This window comes from Carcharhinus amblyrhynchos, chromosome 14, assembly GCF_965287045.1.
Source record: "Carcharhinus amblyrhynchos chromosome 14, sCarAmb.v2.hapA, whole genome shotgun sequence".
Taxonomy (NCBI): Eukaryota; Metazoa; Chordata; class Chondrichthyes; order Carcharhiniformes; family Carcharhinidae; genus Carcharhinus; species Carcharhinus amblyrhynchos.
In genome coordinates, this window is record NC_137337.1 from 30,459,156 (window position 1) to 30,475,937 (window position 16,782).

A 16,782-nucleotide genomic window follows, 5' to 3' on the forward strand; every position below is an offset into this window, starting at 1 on the left:
GTTTCACAGGCATACAGGAGGGACAACCTATCAATGATTTCCCCTTCTTATTTCTCAGTTCTACCCGTATAGACACAGTGGCCGAACCCTTGGATATATCCCCCCTCAGTACAGCTGTGATGCTTTCCCTAATCAAAAGTGCAACTCCCCCTCCTCTCTTACCTGCTGTTCTATCTTTCCTATAGCATCTGTACCCTGGAACATTGAGCTGCCAGTCCTGTCCATCCCTTAGCCATGTTTCAGTAATTGCTATAATATCCCAGTTCCATGTACCCATCCATGCCCTGAGTTTGTTGCCTTGTCTGTCAGGCCTCTTGCATTGAAATAAATGCAGTTTAATTTGGGCTCCCCTTGCTCACTGTCCTGCTTTTGCCTGATCTGCCTGGTACTAGGATTACTGACCCTGTCGTTACTACTTAATGTGCTCTCTAACTTCTGTGTTGTCCTCAAACTTCTCTTCTGTCTCCCTACTGCTTTGGATCCCATCCCCTGAAAAACTAGTTTAAACCCCCCTAGAGTGGCTCTAGCAAATCTCCCCGCCAAGATGTTAGTCCCTCTCCAGTTCAGGTGTAACCCGTCCTTCTTGAACAAGTCACCTGTTCCCCAGAAAAGATCCCAATGATCCAAAAATCTAAATCCCTTCCCCCTGCACCAGCTCTCAAGCCATGCATTCATCAGCCTAACCCTCCCTCCTATTCACACTCATTCGCATGTGGCAGCAGTAGTAGTCCTGAAATAATTACTTCAAGGTCTTGCACTTTAGCCTTCTGCCTAACTCTCTATATTCACACTTCAGGACTTCGTCCCTCTTCCAACCTATGCCGTTGGTACCAGTATGTACAGTGATCTCTGGCTGCTCACCCTCCCCCTTAAGAATGGCCTGCAATTGCTCAGACGTCCTTGACATTGACACCAGGGATGCATCTTGGAGTCTTGATTTGTGGCCACAGAAACGCCTGTCTGTGCCTCTAACTAGCAAGTCCCCTGTTGCTACTGCTCGCTTGCTCTTTCCCACAGCAGAACCAGCTGAGGTGTCACAGGCCTGGCTGCTGTTGGTATTTCCCCTTGACAAGCTATCCCCCCAACGCTATCCAAAACGATATACCTGTTTGAAAGGGAAATAGGCACAGGAAACTCCTGCATTACCTGCCTCCCTCTCCTGGCAGTCACCCATCCACCTATCTGAACCTGTGGTGTGCCAACCTCCCTGTAACAGGTGTTACACACTCTGCCTCCTGTATGACCAGTAGAAAGTCTGACAACACTGGGTTTAAGTCCAACCGATTTATTTGATATTAAACTCACTAGCTTTCGAGCTTACCCCCTTCACCTGACAAAGGGGGTAACTTCGAAAGCTAGTGAGTTTAATATCAAATAAATCGGTTGGACTTAAACCCAGTATTGTCAGACTTTTTACTGTGTTTACCCCAGTCCAACGCTGGCATACCCACATCATGTCCTGTATGATCTGCAGTGCATCGGCTTGCTGTTTCAACCAAACAATGCAATCTGTGAGGAGCTGCAACTGGACATACTTCCTGCAGACAAAGTTGTCAGGGAGAACATAAGAACATAAGAAATAGGAGCAGGAGTAGGCCATCTAGCCTTTCGAGCCTGCCCCGCCATTCAATAAGATCATGGCTGATCTGTCGCTGCTCAGTTCCACTTTCCTGCCCTCTCCCCATAACCCTTAATCCCCTCTCATCAAAAACCCATCAACCCGCGTCTTAAAAATATTTAGCGAGGCAGCCTCCACCACTTCAACGGGCAGAGAATTCCAGAGATTCACCACCCTTTGAGTGAAGAAGTTCCTCCTCAACTCCGTTCTAAACAGCCCCCCTTTTATCCTGAGGCTGTGCCCCCTAGTCCTACTGTCTTTTTTGAGCGGGAAGAGTCTCTCCACCTCTATCCTATCCATCCCATTCATCATCTTATACGTCTCAATGAGATCTCCCCTCATTCTTCTAAACTCTAACGAGTACAAGCCCAGTTTATTCAGCCTCTCCTCATAGCTCAACCCCCTCAACTCCGGTATCAGCCTAGTAAACCTCCTCTGCACTCCCTCCAAGGCCAAAATATCTTTGCGCAGGTGCGGCGCCCAAAACTGCACACAGTACTCCAGCTGCGGCCTCACCAATGCCCTATACAGCTGCAGCAAGACCTCCCTACTTTTATATTCAATCCCCCTCGCTATGAAGGCCTGCATCCCATTCGCCTTCCTGACCACCTGCTGCACATGCAAGCTGGGTTTTTGCGACTCATACACAAGGACCCCGAGGTCCCTCTGCACCGTCGCCTGCTGCAGTTTTTCGCCCCGTAAGTAATAGTCCTTCCTACCATTCTTCCTACCAAAGTGGACCACCTCACACTTGCCAACATTAAATTCCATTTGCCATTTCCTGGCCCATTCGCCCAGCCTATCTAGATCCTTCTGCAGACTCTCCACACCCTCCGCACAATTTGCCGTTCCCCCAATCTTGGTGTCATCAGCAAATTTTCAACACCCTACACTCAGTTCCCTCCTCCAGATCATCTATATAAATGGTAAAAAGCTGAGGCCCCAGCACCGACCCCTGGGGCACTCCACTAGTCACCATCCGCCAATCCGAATAGCACCCGTTGACCCCCACTCTCTGCCTCCTATTTGACAACCAATCCTCTATCCACGCTAACACCCTACCTCCAACTCCATGTCCCTTGACCTTCTGCAATAACCTCTTGTGAGGTACTTTGTCAAACACCTTCTGAAAATCAAGAAAGACCACATCCACCGGCTCTCCTCTATCCACCGCCCTAGACACATCCTCATAGAACTCCAGTAAATTTGTCAGACACGACTTCCCTTTAATGAAACCGTGCTGCGTCTGCTCTATCAAGCAATTCCCTTCAAGATGCCTCGCAATTTCCTCCTTAATGACAGATTCTAACATTTTACCTACCACAGACGTTAAACTAACCGGCCTATAATTCCCCGCCTTTTGCCTGGCACCCTTCTTAAACAACGGCGTAACATTAGCCGTTTTCCAATCATCCGGCACTTCCCCGGAATCCAGCGACGTCTGGAAAATAACCACCAAGGCATCCACTATCACCTCCGCCAAATCTTTCAGAACCCTCGGATGCATTCCATCCGGTCCTGGGGACTTGTCCACAATCAGCCCCTCCAGTCTGTCGAGCACCGCCTCTCTAGTAACAGTGATGTCATTAAGACCCTCCAGTCCTACCAGCTTTCCATCGCTAACACCCGGCAAATTATTCACGTCCTCCTCCGTGAAGACAGAAACAAAAAAGTTATTCAATACCTTAGCCATATCCCCATCCCCTACCACTAGGTCCCCTTTCTCATCCTCTAAAGGACCAACATTCACCCTAGCCAGCCTCTTCCTTTTTATATATTTATAAAAACTCTTGCTATCCTTTTTTATATTGAGCGCTAGCCCAGCTTCATAGTTTCTCCTACCCTTCTTTATCAACTTCTTTGTCAATCTTTGTTGACATTTAAACCTCTCCCAATCCTCTTCTTGCCCACTACTCTTAGCTACTCTAAATTCCTCCGCTTTTAATTTAACACTTTCCTTCACCTCCTTCGTTATCCACGGCTTATTACCTCTCCTCCTACTATCATTGCTCCCTAATTGTCCACATCTGACAGGATGTGGGCAGTTAGATTTGGGCAAATGTTAATTTTAAACAGAAAATTTAGATTTCCAGATGGACTTTGATAAGTACTAATGAATAGGGTCACAACATGCAAAGTCAGGGGACAAGTCACAATAGATGGCTAACTGGCTGTAAGACGAAGTGGAGTGAAGGTAGAGGTTCAGAATGGCAAAAGGTGGAACAAGATGAATGCTGGAGCCTCTGTTCTCAATGTATAATCAGTTAAACTTTGGAATCAAAAACAAGTCTAACTTTGTAAATGACATTGGAAGATGTATGCAACACTCAGAAGGACTGCAACAAATTAGGTGAGATTATTAATTTGTGGAATGGGCGTAAACCTGGCAAATGTTTTTCAACATAAAAGGTATTACATTTTGTTAAAAATCATAGTCACATTGCTTAGAAAATAAAAATCTAAATGGGGTAAAGGAATAGAGGGATCTAGAAGAACGAATATACAAACCACTGGTCCACTAACGATTAACCACTGGACACTTTGGCCCAACCATTTCAGCTGCTTTATCAATGACTTTCCTTCCATCATAGAAGTAGGGATGCTTGCTGATAATCACACAATATAAATACTCTGGCTACAAGAGCAGGCCAGAGCCTTGGAGTAGCTCACTTCCTGACTCCCCAGAACGTGTCCACAATCTACGAGACAAGTCAGGAGTGTGATGGAATACATTCCACTTGGCTGCATGAATGCAAAACACTCGAAGCTTGACACCATCCACAGGAAGCAGACTACTTGATTGCTATCCCTTCCACAAACATTTACTCCCTCCTCCACCGCTGCACATCTAGAAGATGCACTACAGGAACTCAGCAAGGCTTCTTGGACAACTCACGACCACCTAGAAGGGTAAGGGCAGCAGATACATTGGAACATAACCTGGAAGTTTTCCCCCAAACATCACTCCATCCAGACTTGGAAATATATTGTCGTTTCTTCACTGTCAGTATTTTGGAACCCCCTCCATACTAGCACTTTGCTTGTACCTACATCATATGGACTACAGCAGTTCAAGAAGGCAGCACTATCTTCTCGAGGGGAATTAGGGGTGGGCAATAAATGCTGCCTAGTCAGCGAAGCCCACATCCCATAAATTGATTTAAAAATTGTAATACAGGCTAATGCCATTTTTAAAAAAGGTATTGGAGTTTTTGCAGAGGTATAAAATTGAAAGGTTATGTTGAACTTTAATTAGGTTGCACATAGGAATATACAATTCTCATCACATTGTAAAAGGTATATAGATGGACTGGAGATGGTGCAACAAAGATGTTGGTAGATGAACTCAGAATATACTGATCAGGGAAGGATGAACTGGCTGGGGGTCTTTTTTTCTTCTTGAAAAGTGAAGGTTAAGTTGATAGCGAGCTCTAAAGTTATTAAGGGCTTTGATAGTCAATAGAAAAATGTGTCCACTCTGGGGGTCAGCGGGGTGGGGGTACCTGGAGGGCATCTATTTTGAACCGAATTTGAATAATCAAATGAAGATATGAATAGATTGTTTGGCAGGGAAATTAATGGTACAATGCTCCTTCCAATCTGTAACTTCCAACCATTCCCTTCCCTATGTCCCCAAATTCTTCAAACTATCCCACCCTTCCTTTATCGCTCCATTGCCAGCCTTGCTTTTACCAGTCCAGGTTTCATGCTCTGAATTTCTTTTAATTACATCTGCTTCTCCTCTTCTCCCTTCATTAATTATGCATTTTAAAAACCACATTAACCTATTCTTTAGTCACCCTTCTTGTATCTGCTGAGGCTTGAGAGCCACTTGCCTTACTGTAGCATCTTACATTTTAATTTTAATTTTAATTTTGTATTTTTCCTTTGTCTCTTCCTTCTCATTCCAGTCCTTCCTTTCCTCTTTGTCTCTCTGTCTATTTTGTCTCTGATTCACTGTTTCCTTGTCATTTCTCTGTTCGTTCTTAGTCCTCAACTGTCATTTATTGAAGGCACAGTCTTAGTCCCACTACTCATTAAGGTTTCGTGTAACTGCTCATAACATGGTCTTTTCTATGTTGTGAAGACCAAACACACATTGGGTGGCCTATTTATGGAATGCCCATGTTCAGTCTGCAAGAATGGTGCTGAGCTTCAGGCAGCCTGGCATTTCAATCCTCTCATGCTGACATCTCCTTTGTCCTTGCTTGCTGCACTTCTCTTTACATGAACCTTTTCCAGTTCTGATGAAAGGCCATCAACCTAAAACAAAGGGCCAAAAATCTTCCAAAGAGTGGTAATTGCCACTATACTCTGGTGCCGTGTGTATTTCTGGCCTGCACATCTGAATCATGCCACTTCATAAATGCTGATTGTACTTATGTGAGTCCTCCTCCTCAATGAATCTGAAACCTTTGAGCGATGGAGCTAATGCTGCTGAGAAAGCTAAGCATGCCTCCTTTTTTACAGCATTAGCTGCTATGTTTTGGTCAGCCTTCACTCACTAATAGTGAAAAGTTTTGGGACATTTCAATACGTTTTGAGCGTGTTTGGGAATAAATGAAAATGAGGTAGGTGGGTAAGCGGCAGGATGATCTGGTTGGGGGTGGGAAGGAAAGTTGGGAAAGTGGAGGTGGGTGTTTGGGGATTCAGTTGTCTAGTTATCTAAGTTAATTTTTTTTTTCTCTGTCTAGCGTTTCTTGGCTAACTATCCAGGCAAGTTGGAATTGTTTGGAGTCTCCAACACAACTTTTGGAGGGCCCCAGGGAGCAGGGGAGTTAATAACCCATTAAAAGTTGAAAATTCTTGAGCAATTCCCAATGTCCTTGCATTGGGACTTCTCCAAGGGATCCTCCAGCATATACCTCCAAGTTGTTCCCATTGGGACACCAGAAGATCTGGGCCATTAACTCTTTATCCACAAATGCTGCCTGACCAACTGAGTTTTTCCAGTATTTAATGCTTTTTTTTAAGGTTCCCTGCTGCACTTGCCATGCTGTAATCTGTTTGCACATCTAATGCATAAAACTTCCAAACTGAAGGATGGATGGAAAAAGTCCATTAAATAAGGCAAGGTGCAAGTGTTTCTGCTCTAGCAAATTTTCAGCCAAATATTTTCTTATTGGCTTTGTTAAAAAAACTTCATCATGTAATCACAAGTCAGATGAGGTGAAACTGACAACAGTTGACAGTGTGCCATCAAGGAGTCTTAGCAAACTTGAGGTCAATAGAAATTGGCAGGAAGGTCTCCATTGGTTGGAGTCATACCACTCATGAAGGAAGAGGTTATGATTGTCAGAAGTCAGTCATGTCAGCCCCATACATTGCCTCAGTCGTACCTCAGCCTAGTGTCCTAGGTCCAACCATTTTCATCGATAACCCTCTTTCTCCTGAGATCAGAAATGGAGAAGTAAGCTGATGATTACCGTGTTCTACACCAGTCACATAAGCAGTGCTTGAAATCAGACCCAAGCTTAGCTTGATAAATGGCAAGTAACAGGTTTGCCACAGAAGAGCCAAGCATTGACCATCCTCAACTATTTCCCATGCCATTCAATGGCATTATAAGTAAATCTTCCACAGTTAAAGCCTTGAGGGTTACCATCAACCAGAAATGGAGAGGTGATGTATGGTATTGTTACGTTAGTAATACAGCGAACAAGTGTAATGCTCTGGGAATTCCACCATGGCAGATTCAATAAAAACCTGGAATTCAAAGTCTAATGTTTATGATCATTGAAACTATATTGCCATTCCTTCACTGTCACTAGATCAACATCCTATAACCCCCTATTATTGTCATAAGGGCATATCTGGCTCACAAATGCTTTTTAGGGAAGGAAATCTGAACTGGTCTGTTTGACTCCAGACCCACAGCAATGTGGTTGACTCTTAAACGCATTCTGCAGTGGCCAAGCAAACCACTCGGTTCAAGGGCAATGAAGGATAGGTAACAAATGCTGGCCCAACCAGCAACGATCATGTACCCTGAATGAATATAAAGAAAATAACTGGATTACCACACTGAAAGAGTAGATTGGAGGTTGGGATTTTTGGATAATTCACCACCTGACTCCCAAAATACAAGACACAAGTATGATGGAATCCTCTATACTTGCCTGGCCAAATGCAGTTCCACCAACATTCAAGAAGCTTGACACCATCAGGGACAAAGCCGTCCACCTCGTCAGCATCACATTCTCCAATTTAAACATTCACATCCACTGCATAGTGGCAGTAGTGTTTTTTTTCATTGTGGAACATGGGCATCGCTGATTGGCCATACCTAGTTTCCCTTTGGAGGGAGGGCAGTTGAGAGTCAACTACATATTGGCCAGACCAGATAAGGATGGCAGTTTTTCCTTCCTTTATGGACATTATCAGATAGGCTTTTCCAACAATCGGCAATGGTTTCATGGTGATCAGTAGGTTCTTAATTTCAGATTTTTTTTTTATTGAATTCAAATTCTGCCATTTGTTGTGGTGGGATTCAAAACTAGGTCCCCAGAACATTCTTTATCTGAATTTCTGGATTAATAGCCTAGTGATAATATCACTAGGCCATTACCTCTCCTGTCATCTGCACAATGTAAAAGCAACTACTTCAACAGCACCTTCTATTGTCTTATGTCTACCATCTAGGAAAGCATGGACAGCAGACACATGGAAACCCTACCATCTGCATGTTATCCTCCAAGCCATGCACAATCCGTACTTGAAACTAAATTGCCATTCCTTCACTGTCACCAGATCAACATCTCTTCCTTACAACATCGTGGGTCTACTTACACTACACGGACTGCAAGAACTCAATATCTTTTCACTATCTTCTTGAGGAGAAATAGACAGCAAATGCTGGCATTGCCCACATCCTGTGAACAAATAAGAATGGGGCATGGGCTACAATACCATTTTGGGGGAATGTGACTTGGACTTGTAGCTTCTAGATGTGTAATTTAAACTCCATTGTGTTTCTGCACTTTTTTAAACATCAGATTAATCTGGAAGGAACTTGCTGTAATGCTGCTGGTTTTGGTGAGAACCAACTGAATTTGTTGCTGTTTGATGTAAATCATCACATTGATTAGCGCTAATAGTCTGACCATAAGCTGAGTTTCAGCCACTTCAACAGGAGTGCAAACTATTCAGTAACTTCAGTAAAAAGGGATTTTAAAAGGCAATAGATAAAGAGAATTATTTGGTCTGAGTTGCACAGTAATACTTATTTCTTTTTGGGTTTTACTGTTCCTTTTTGTTGGTGAGCAAAAGGAATGCTTCAACTTTAAAATATATTTGTGCTGATCATCAATTCCAGATGTAAAAATTGTAGAACATTCTTTGTGATGCAACAGTATGATTTAATACTTTTATAAAAAATGTGCTAAAGCTTACTATTTGGCTTGTGCAAAATTAGTTGTACGATGGAAATTTCACTGATTTCTTTGGAGCTCAATACACTGTCAAATGTGATTTGAAGGAAAATGATCATGTTTTGACATTGAAGCAATACATGTTTGGACATAATTCATTCTTTATTCAACTGTCTAGAGAATATTCTTCAAACAATATTTATATTTGTGTGCCAAGGAGCTCATTTGAAATCCTTTTTGTTGTGGGGGTTAACAGTGATTGTTCTGTATGCATGCAGCTTATAGGTTAAATCAGAGCACAAACCTCTGATGCATTTTGCATTATTATGAATTGGTCAATATGGTAATTAGCTGCATTGTAGTGAGGATTTTTCCATTGCTTATAATCTGCTCTATTTCAACACATTTTCGGTGTTCTTCCAAATGTGGAAAATATAGATCCCAGCATACCTTTTGAACTTCTCCAATTTTGTGTGCAATTATTCAAAGTTGACATGCTTTTAAAGGTTCAGGTTCACAGTATTAATTATGGCACTGATGTTTGCAAAAATAACATGGTATTTTAACATTCAGTGACTTTTGCAGAGATTGTCCTTTTCTCGTGGATCTAATGCTTGTGCACAATATAATTATAATTATTGCTTTTATTGCTAAATTGTACTAAATGTCAACCTAGTCAAACTTGAAATATGCAGATATGTGTATTCATACTAAGTTAGCAATGGGACAGTTAATCAGTTTATCACAGCAACCTTGAAACAACTTTTGCATGGGGAAAGGGAGAACAAGGATAGAAAGGAGAAAAACGAATCCAAGATCTGTGGATTGTTTAATATTGTACATGGCGCTTGATGTGTTGAAATGACAAAGGAAAGCATCTGGTCTTGCCATTGTTTCCTAAACATCTCCCTATCTTTTTCTCCACCTAGCCAACACCTCCCCTCCCTTTCCCTTCCTCTCTCTTCCTCACTCCCCCATTTCCCCCCAATAATCCTTCCCAAGCTTGCGTGCACACCCCAACTTGTGTGTACTTTTAATGTAAGTTGATTGCATTTTAAAAACCAGAGCTTAATATGTGTAGTGCATATAAACTATATTTTAATAATTGTTTTTATCCTCCCCACACAGAGGTTGCAAAGCATTGTCAGGAAAGGGAGAACCTTGGAATGCTGGTCTGGTCACCGAATCAGAATATATCTGAGTCTAAATGTAAGTTTGTGCTTCATTTTGCACTTTAAATATTACATTTATATTCATAGCCTTATTTTCTTTTCAGAAACTGATTAGAAAACATAAGTTTCAATGAAAATTTTTGCCAGTTTTCAAAGAAGTGGTTTCTAATGAATATTCAATTTGCACCTGTAATTGCTAGTAAGTATATTTGGAAGAAACCACTGAAAACATGACTTCAAGGTATTTTAAGATGAAACCTGTCGATTTTACCCTATAACATCTGGCAGAATAGGTAAAGGGTATGGGTTGGCTATCTTTCTCTCCCAATGTGTCATTTTATATTTTGTCTGCACAAATATATATGTAAAAATGAGTTTTTGACCAAGTTTGTACAAGGAATCTTTTGTTTTTTTTCAACAGGAATAAGCCAGATTAATTTGCACAGAGCAATATTAGCATTTTTGTATCTACTCTTGCGATCCTTTTGTTCTTGTAATTAATTTACATAGTATTGGTCTGAATTTTGTGGCCAGTTGAAACAACACTAACTTCAGACAACTTCCCTAAAGTGTCAATATTCCTGTTTGTGATATGATCTAGAATCTGATGTCATCTATAGGGATCTGCTGCCCTAGATCAGCCAATCACAGTAAAGGATTCTCACAGACCACAAACTGCGGAGTAAAAAGCACAGGTTATAGTTAATTTTCTAACATTTTATAGAAGACATAATATGGGATATGCACAAGATTATAAGTAGAAGATGAAATATCAAAATGTTTTTAAGTTTCTTTTAATAAATTGTAAAAAAAAGGTTGCTCTGACGGAATGATAGTCCACGTTGTAAAATTTAGTTTTTCGAAGCCAGGGAAGTTGTTCAGTGATTATGGTTTAGTTGTTTGAAAGCTTCTTAATACGGCTTGATATTTCCAATGTTTTTTTGCAACAAGAATAGTGTGTGGTTATGCCAAATCACTGATTCTGCGAAGATTGTATTTGCAAAGGTTGCAACAGTGAACTCTGGAGGAGCAGTAGTATCACGGATGGCAAATTTTGGATTCCTGTACTTAACTGGAGACAACAGAAGTTGCTGTTCGTTTTACATGGTAATGATAGTATGCATTGACAGTAGAATCCTTACAACCACAAATTTCAAACCAATAATAGTGCTAATTTTGAAAGATGAAGTTTCAGTAATATCTTGATTTCTCCTTGTCATTGATGAATTTCAGTGGTCTGAGAATTAAAGTACTCTGACGGATGTGGGAGTCTGTATTTAAAATGTCTCTAGCCTATTGATTAGGCCATTAATAGCACTGGCAATCTCACTCTGCAGCACAAGTTTCCTAAGATTTTTCTGAACAAGTTAGGAAGTTTGTTTTTCATAATTGAGAATTGAGGGACATTTATGAGCATATTAGTTGATGTAATAATTATTCTTCTAAACTACACCTTCAGGGTCTACCAGAATGTTAAAAATTTAAATGTATAATGCAAAAGTATCAGTTGTTTTAAGGGGTCATTTTGAATAAAGAGTAGTGAAGATTTTGTTAATGAACAAATCTAATCATAATTTACTGTGAAGGATACTTGCAAGCTATGGCCTTGTGTTATTTATAACTTCAATACAGAAGTGCTGTGATGATCAAGCCAACATTATAACTAATATTATTCGAAGGTAGTCTGACAGTGTTTTTGACTTTTCAAATATTACCACTGGATTACAGTGTGAGATTTTATGACCTCACTGCTGGAGCAAGTGTGTCCAACATGGGTAAAAGATGATGTATGAAGGAAATAGATATGCAAGTACAAACTGAACTACTTCAGCTTTACATTTCTTGTAATTAAATTACTTGTTGATGAATTTGAGGACCTCAGCTAATTGTCATTGGCAGCTTTAAAATTAGTGAGTTAAATGGAGTAGCAAAATGAAAGTATAAAATAAATATCTGGGAAACAGGTTGTTGTTACATCATTCTCTGAATAGTTGCTGAATTTTCTTTCAATCAGTCAGTTAAGTGACATGCACTGAAATCATTACCATTTTAATCTTGAAATTATGCAATTGAGAAATCTACACGTGTAAAGTTTGGCCCAATATGAATTGCGCATTATTCCTCACCATTGAGATGTATCTAACTTGCCTAAATCAAAGAGCTGGATGCATTGCAGTAACTCAAAGGCTTCTTCAAAAGCTCCTTCCAACCTATAGCTTCTATCACTTGGAAGGATGTGAACAGCAGACCCAGGGGAAAACCTGCACCCTCAAGTTCTCCTTCCAAGGTCAACCAGTGCATTAATAAGACAACCTGGTTGGTTAACCATCAACAGCTCAAGTTGATGACAAGTTGAATTTTTGCAAATTCCATTGGCATATGTATCATAGTGGAGCCATCACTCCAGATAGGATACTATAGGTATTATAAATACCGAATAATACAAAGGTTGTATTTTGCCTCCTAGAACTGTTGCTTAGTCTTTCAGCTAGTTTTCTTTTGCTACGTTGATGGGTTGAGACATCTCCACCATGAATTTCACTAGATTGTAATAACAGTTTGGATTTCAGTAACATTAACCATGAACCAATATCTCAAAGTATTTTGCAAAATGACAAATACAAAACCTGATTAAGGGGTTCTGTGGAACTATATTTATAGCATGATGATTCTATCTCATCACTGCCTTTATATAGAATTTAAGAGTTGAAAATCCAGTCAACTGAAAGGTTTAATCCTAATTCTTTGTTACTACTTTGAAATAAGGGTGATTCATTCGAATTTTTAAGTGAGTTTCTAAGCAAAACTGTTAGTACATGTTTTCTGATACAAATTGCAAACAAAGGCAACAAAAACATATTAAAATCTTCTGGTTAATTTGCTTCTCTGATTTCAGGTTTCAGGTTCATGTATATTATTCACAATGAACCAGTAAAAATGGCTGCATGATGCTGGCACATGAACTAACTGCCATACCGCTGGCAGTGCTAACACTTATTTGCTGATATTTTCAGAGTGCACAGGTTATTCTTAGTTTGCCATCATCACAGATTTGCTAGAAGTCACGATTTGTATTCTAGATTACTTTTGATATTCAGACCCATATATCTATTTCTGTCACGATGCTATCTGTTTGTTGCATGATGTAATCTCCTCCATGAAGTATGTTAGTAAATAAAATTATTAGTGTGAATGTTAAAAGGAAATTGGTCCAAAATGATTTCAGTAACTACTTAGGCTACGCCACCTGAGTTGAAGGTACCATCAGCTTTGGTTAATATGCAAAAGGAGAGTTAATACTGATTGCTGCTAACATCAAATACATAATTCTGCAAAGAACAAATTAATACTTTTTATCTAAAACGCAACATGCACTTTACTAGTTGCACTTAATCTTACATCTTAGGAGATCATTGCTTCAAAGTCTCTATCATATATTCCCCATTCCAGACATCACTCCATAATCAAAATAGAGAATTGACTTCATTTGTTGTACGTAGAATTATGTAGCGCGGAACAGACCATTTTTAGCTTATGTGGTCCATGTCAATGTTTACGTAACTCTCAATCTTCCTTACACATCTCTTCATCTAACTCGATCAATATAACCTTCCATTCCTTTCTTCCTCCTACATTTATCCTGCTTTCCTTTAATGCACCAATGCTATTTGCGTCACTACTTTATGGTACAAGTCCCACATAACCATTCACTGGGTCAAAAATTTCTTTACTAATTCTCTATTAGATTTATTGATCTCCTTTATGTTTATGATCCCACTCTTCTACCCCAAGAAACATTTTCATAATCTTATAGATCTCTATCCTGCCACCCTTCTCAGGAAAAAAAAACCAAGCTTGTTCAGTCATTTGCCTTGGGTGTAACCTCAGTTTTGATCACATCCTTGTAAAATTATTCACACTTTTTGGTGCCATTTTATTCTTTTCTAGTATAGAGATCATTCTGCAAATGTATTATTCAAAAATTAGCATCATCTGTCTCTATTGACTGTGTCACCATAAATTTTGAATTATTATCTCTATGCTTGGTTTGGGACCTTTCTGGATTAAACAATTGCGCAAGTTTGAATCCTATTTTGCATTTACCAAGATACTGCCAGTTGAGTATTTGTCATTTGAGAAGAGCTTATCATTTGCACAAATACTGCAAAAGATTGGTTGTAAGGTAATTCCATGCATGATTCAGTTTCGAAGGTTAATTGAAAAATAACAATTTGAGGTAAATTTCACGGTTCACAGTCTAATTTTGTATCTGTTTATCTGATCAGAGTTTTGCTACAAACTAAATTGCATTGCTTACTGAACCAATCATGTTGATGTTGGTCAAATATTTTCATCTAATGTGCACTTAGTTCAATTGCCAGGTTATTGGGATGTGGCAGAGTTCAAAGCTGAATCACAATTTGGTAACATTTGAGTTAATTGATGAACTTTGTTAATATTTTCTACTAAAACACCAAAGTACTTTATGAAAGCATGAGTGTTTTGAGGAGCCCCTATCAAAGAAATATTTACTGTTGATTCCTGACATTTGTACAGCACCTGCGCTGTTGTGCCTCTCTACCTCCCTCCTTGCTTTCATCCTTTAACGTAGAACACAGAACACTACAGCACAAACAGGCCCTTCGGCCCACTAGTTGCGCCAATCACTTCTATACTTACTAAGCCATAGACCTATCTATAACCCCTAATCCCATTAGATCCCATATACTCATCCAGAAGTCTTTTAAAAGACCCCAGCGAGTTTGCCTCCACCACCACCGATGGCAGCCGATTCCATTCACTCACCACCCTCTGAGTGAAAAACTTACCCCTAACATCTCCTCTGTACTTGCTTCCCTGCACCCTAAATCTGTGTCCTCCCGTAGCGACCATTTCAGCCCTGGGAAATAGCCTCTGAGAATCCACCCTATCCATTCCTCTCAACGTCTTATAAACCTCTCAGGTCGCCTCTCAACCTTCGTCTCTCCAGGGAGAAGAGTCCCAGCTCCCTCAACCTGTCTTCATAAGGCATGCCTCCCAATCCAGGCAACTTCCTTGTAAATCTCCTCTGCACCCTTTCAATAGCTTCCACGTCCTTCCTATAGTGAGGCGACCAGAACTGCGCACAGTACTCCAAGTGGGGTCTGACAAGGGTCCTATAAAGTTGCAGCATTACCTCCCGACTCCTAAACTCAATCCGTCGATTAATGAAGGCCAGTACACCATACGCCGCCTTGACCACATCCTCCACCTGCGAGGCTGATTTAAGAGTCCTATGGACCCGGACCCCAAGATCCCTCTGCTCTTCAACACAGCTAAGACTCCTACCCTTGATATTGTATTCCTTCATCCCATTGGTCCTGCCAAAATGGACCACTACACATTTATCTGCGTTGAAGTCCATCTGCCACTTCTCCGCCCAGTCTTGCATCCTACCTATGTCCTGCTGCAACTTCTGACAACCCTCCAGACCATCCACAACACCACCAACCTTCGTATCATCTGCGAACTTCTAACCCATCCCTCCACTTCCTCATCCAGGTCATTTATGAAAATGACAAACAGCAAGGGTCCTAGAACAGATCCCTGGGGCACTCCACTGGTGACCAACCTCCATGCAGAAAAATGCTCATCAAAGATGCTCATCAAAATCTACCTCTTGACCAATCTTTTGGTTATCTCCTTGTGCTGCTTCTTATTAGATTTTATTGTATAATGCTCCTGTAAAGCATCTTGGAACATTTTATTAGTTTGATATTGCTTTATCAGTACTAGTGAACATTCCACTCTCAAGGTTTGTCATTAGAGGATAAAGTGAACTTTTCCTTTCTGTTGTCTTCATTTTCCTACTCCTCTTTTCTTCAAACTGTTTATTGTTTTTCTTCTTTTTCACTTCTCGTTCCTATTCTTTGTTTTCTTTGAGTAATAGATAATAGTTGGTATTTGAGGGAAGAAATTATTTTATTAAGAACAGATCAGTGCAGCAGGCTGATAAATTGTGAATTTCTTTTGAGGGATAACAAAGATGAGAGGGAAGAGGAATGACAGTAGAAGATGCAAGACAACAGGACGCTGAGGGGTAAATGGAACAGTATTTATGATGGAAACAGGGGTTAAGAACATTAAATTTCCCCCATGTAGGTCTGACGTTCAAAACTTTGCAGTTAAGCAATTGCAGTGGGTGAGGGTGGATATGGTGGTGAGTGTGTTTAACAATTGAAATTACCAAAGTTATGGAGAAGTATTTTTGGTGATTAACTCTTATTGGAGAATTAAATAAGTTGATATTTTATTCTGCTAATTTTTAACATGTTCTAGGTTAGGGAATAAGTCTGGCAGTTTCCTGGGAGATGCACAATGGTGGGTGAAACTGGACAATTTGCCCCAAAATGTCACTGAAGGCTGAATAGAAGCTAGTATCAGTGTTTATTAAAAATAATACAAGTAGCAATGATTTTCATTTTTAAAAGTACTATGTATGAAAAAAATTACAGGCAGTTTTGGCTGAGGAACCAGAGTTGAACTTGCTAGTTGCCCTCTTTGAGAGTGGCTTCTACTCAGGGTTTCAGGTTTCTGCCATGAGTCTTCATGTGCAATTTTTAACTGCAGATCTTTGGAAACA

General features: G+C 40.4%; 1 protein-coding gene across 3 annotated transcripts in view; it reads left to right on the forward strand.

Annotated features, from left to right (window-relative positions):
* rcor1 (REST corepressor 1) overlaps positions 1 to 16,782 on the forward strand; it is a 120,385-nt gene that overhangs the window by 35,582 nt on the left and 68,021 nt on the right. For all 3 annotated transcript variants that reach the window (XM_080202541.1, XM_080202542.1, XM_080202540.1), the window contains exon 3: positions 10,117 to 10,197. In XM_080202541.1, the coding sequence (XP_080058667.1) occupies positions 10,117 to 10,197 (81 nt within the window). The remainder of the gene's footprint in view (positions 1 to 10,116; positions 10,198 to 16,782) is intronic.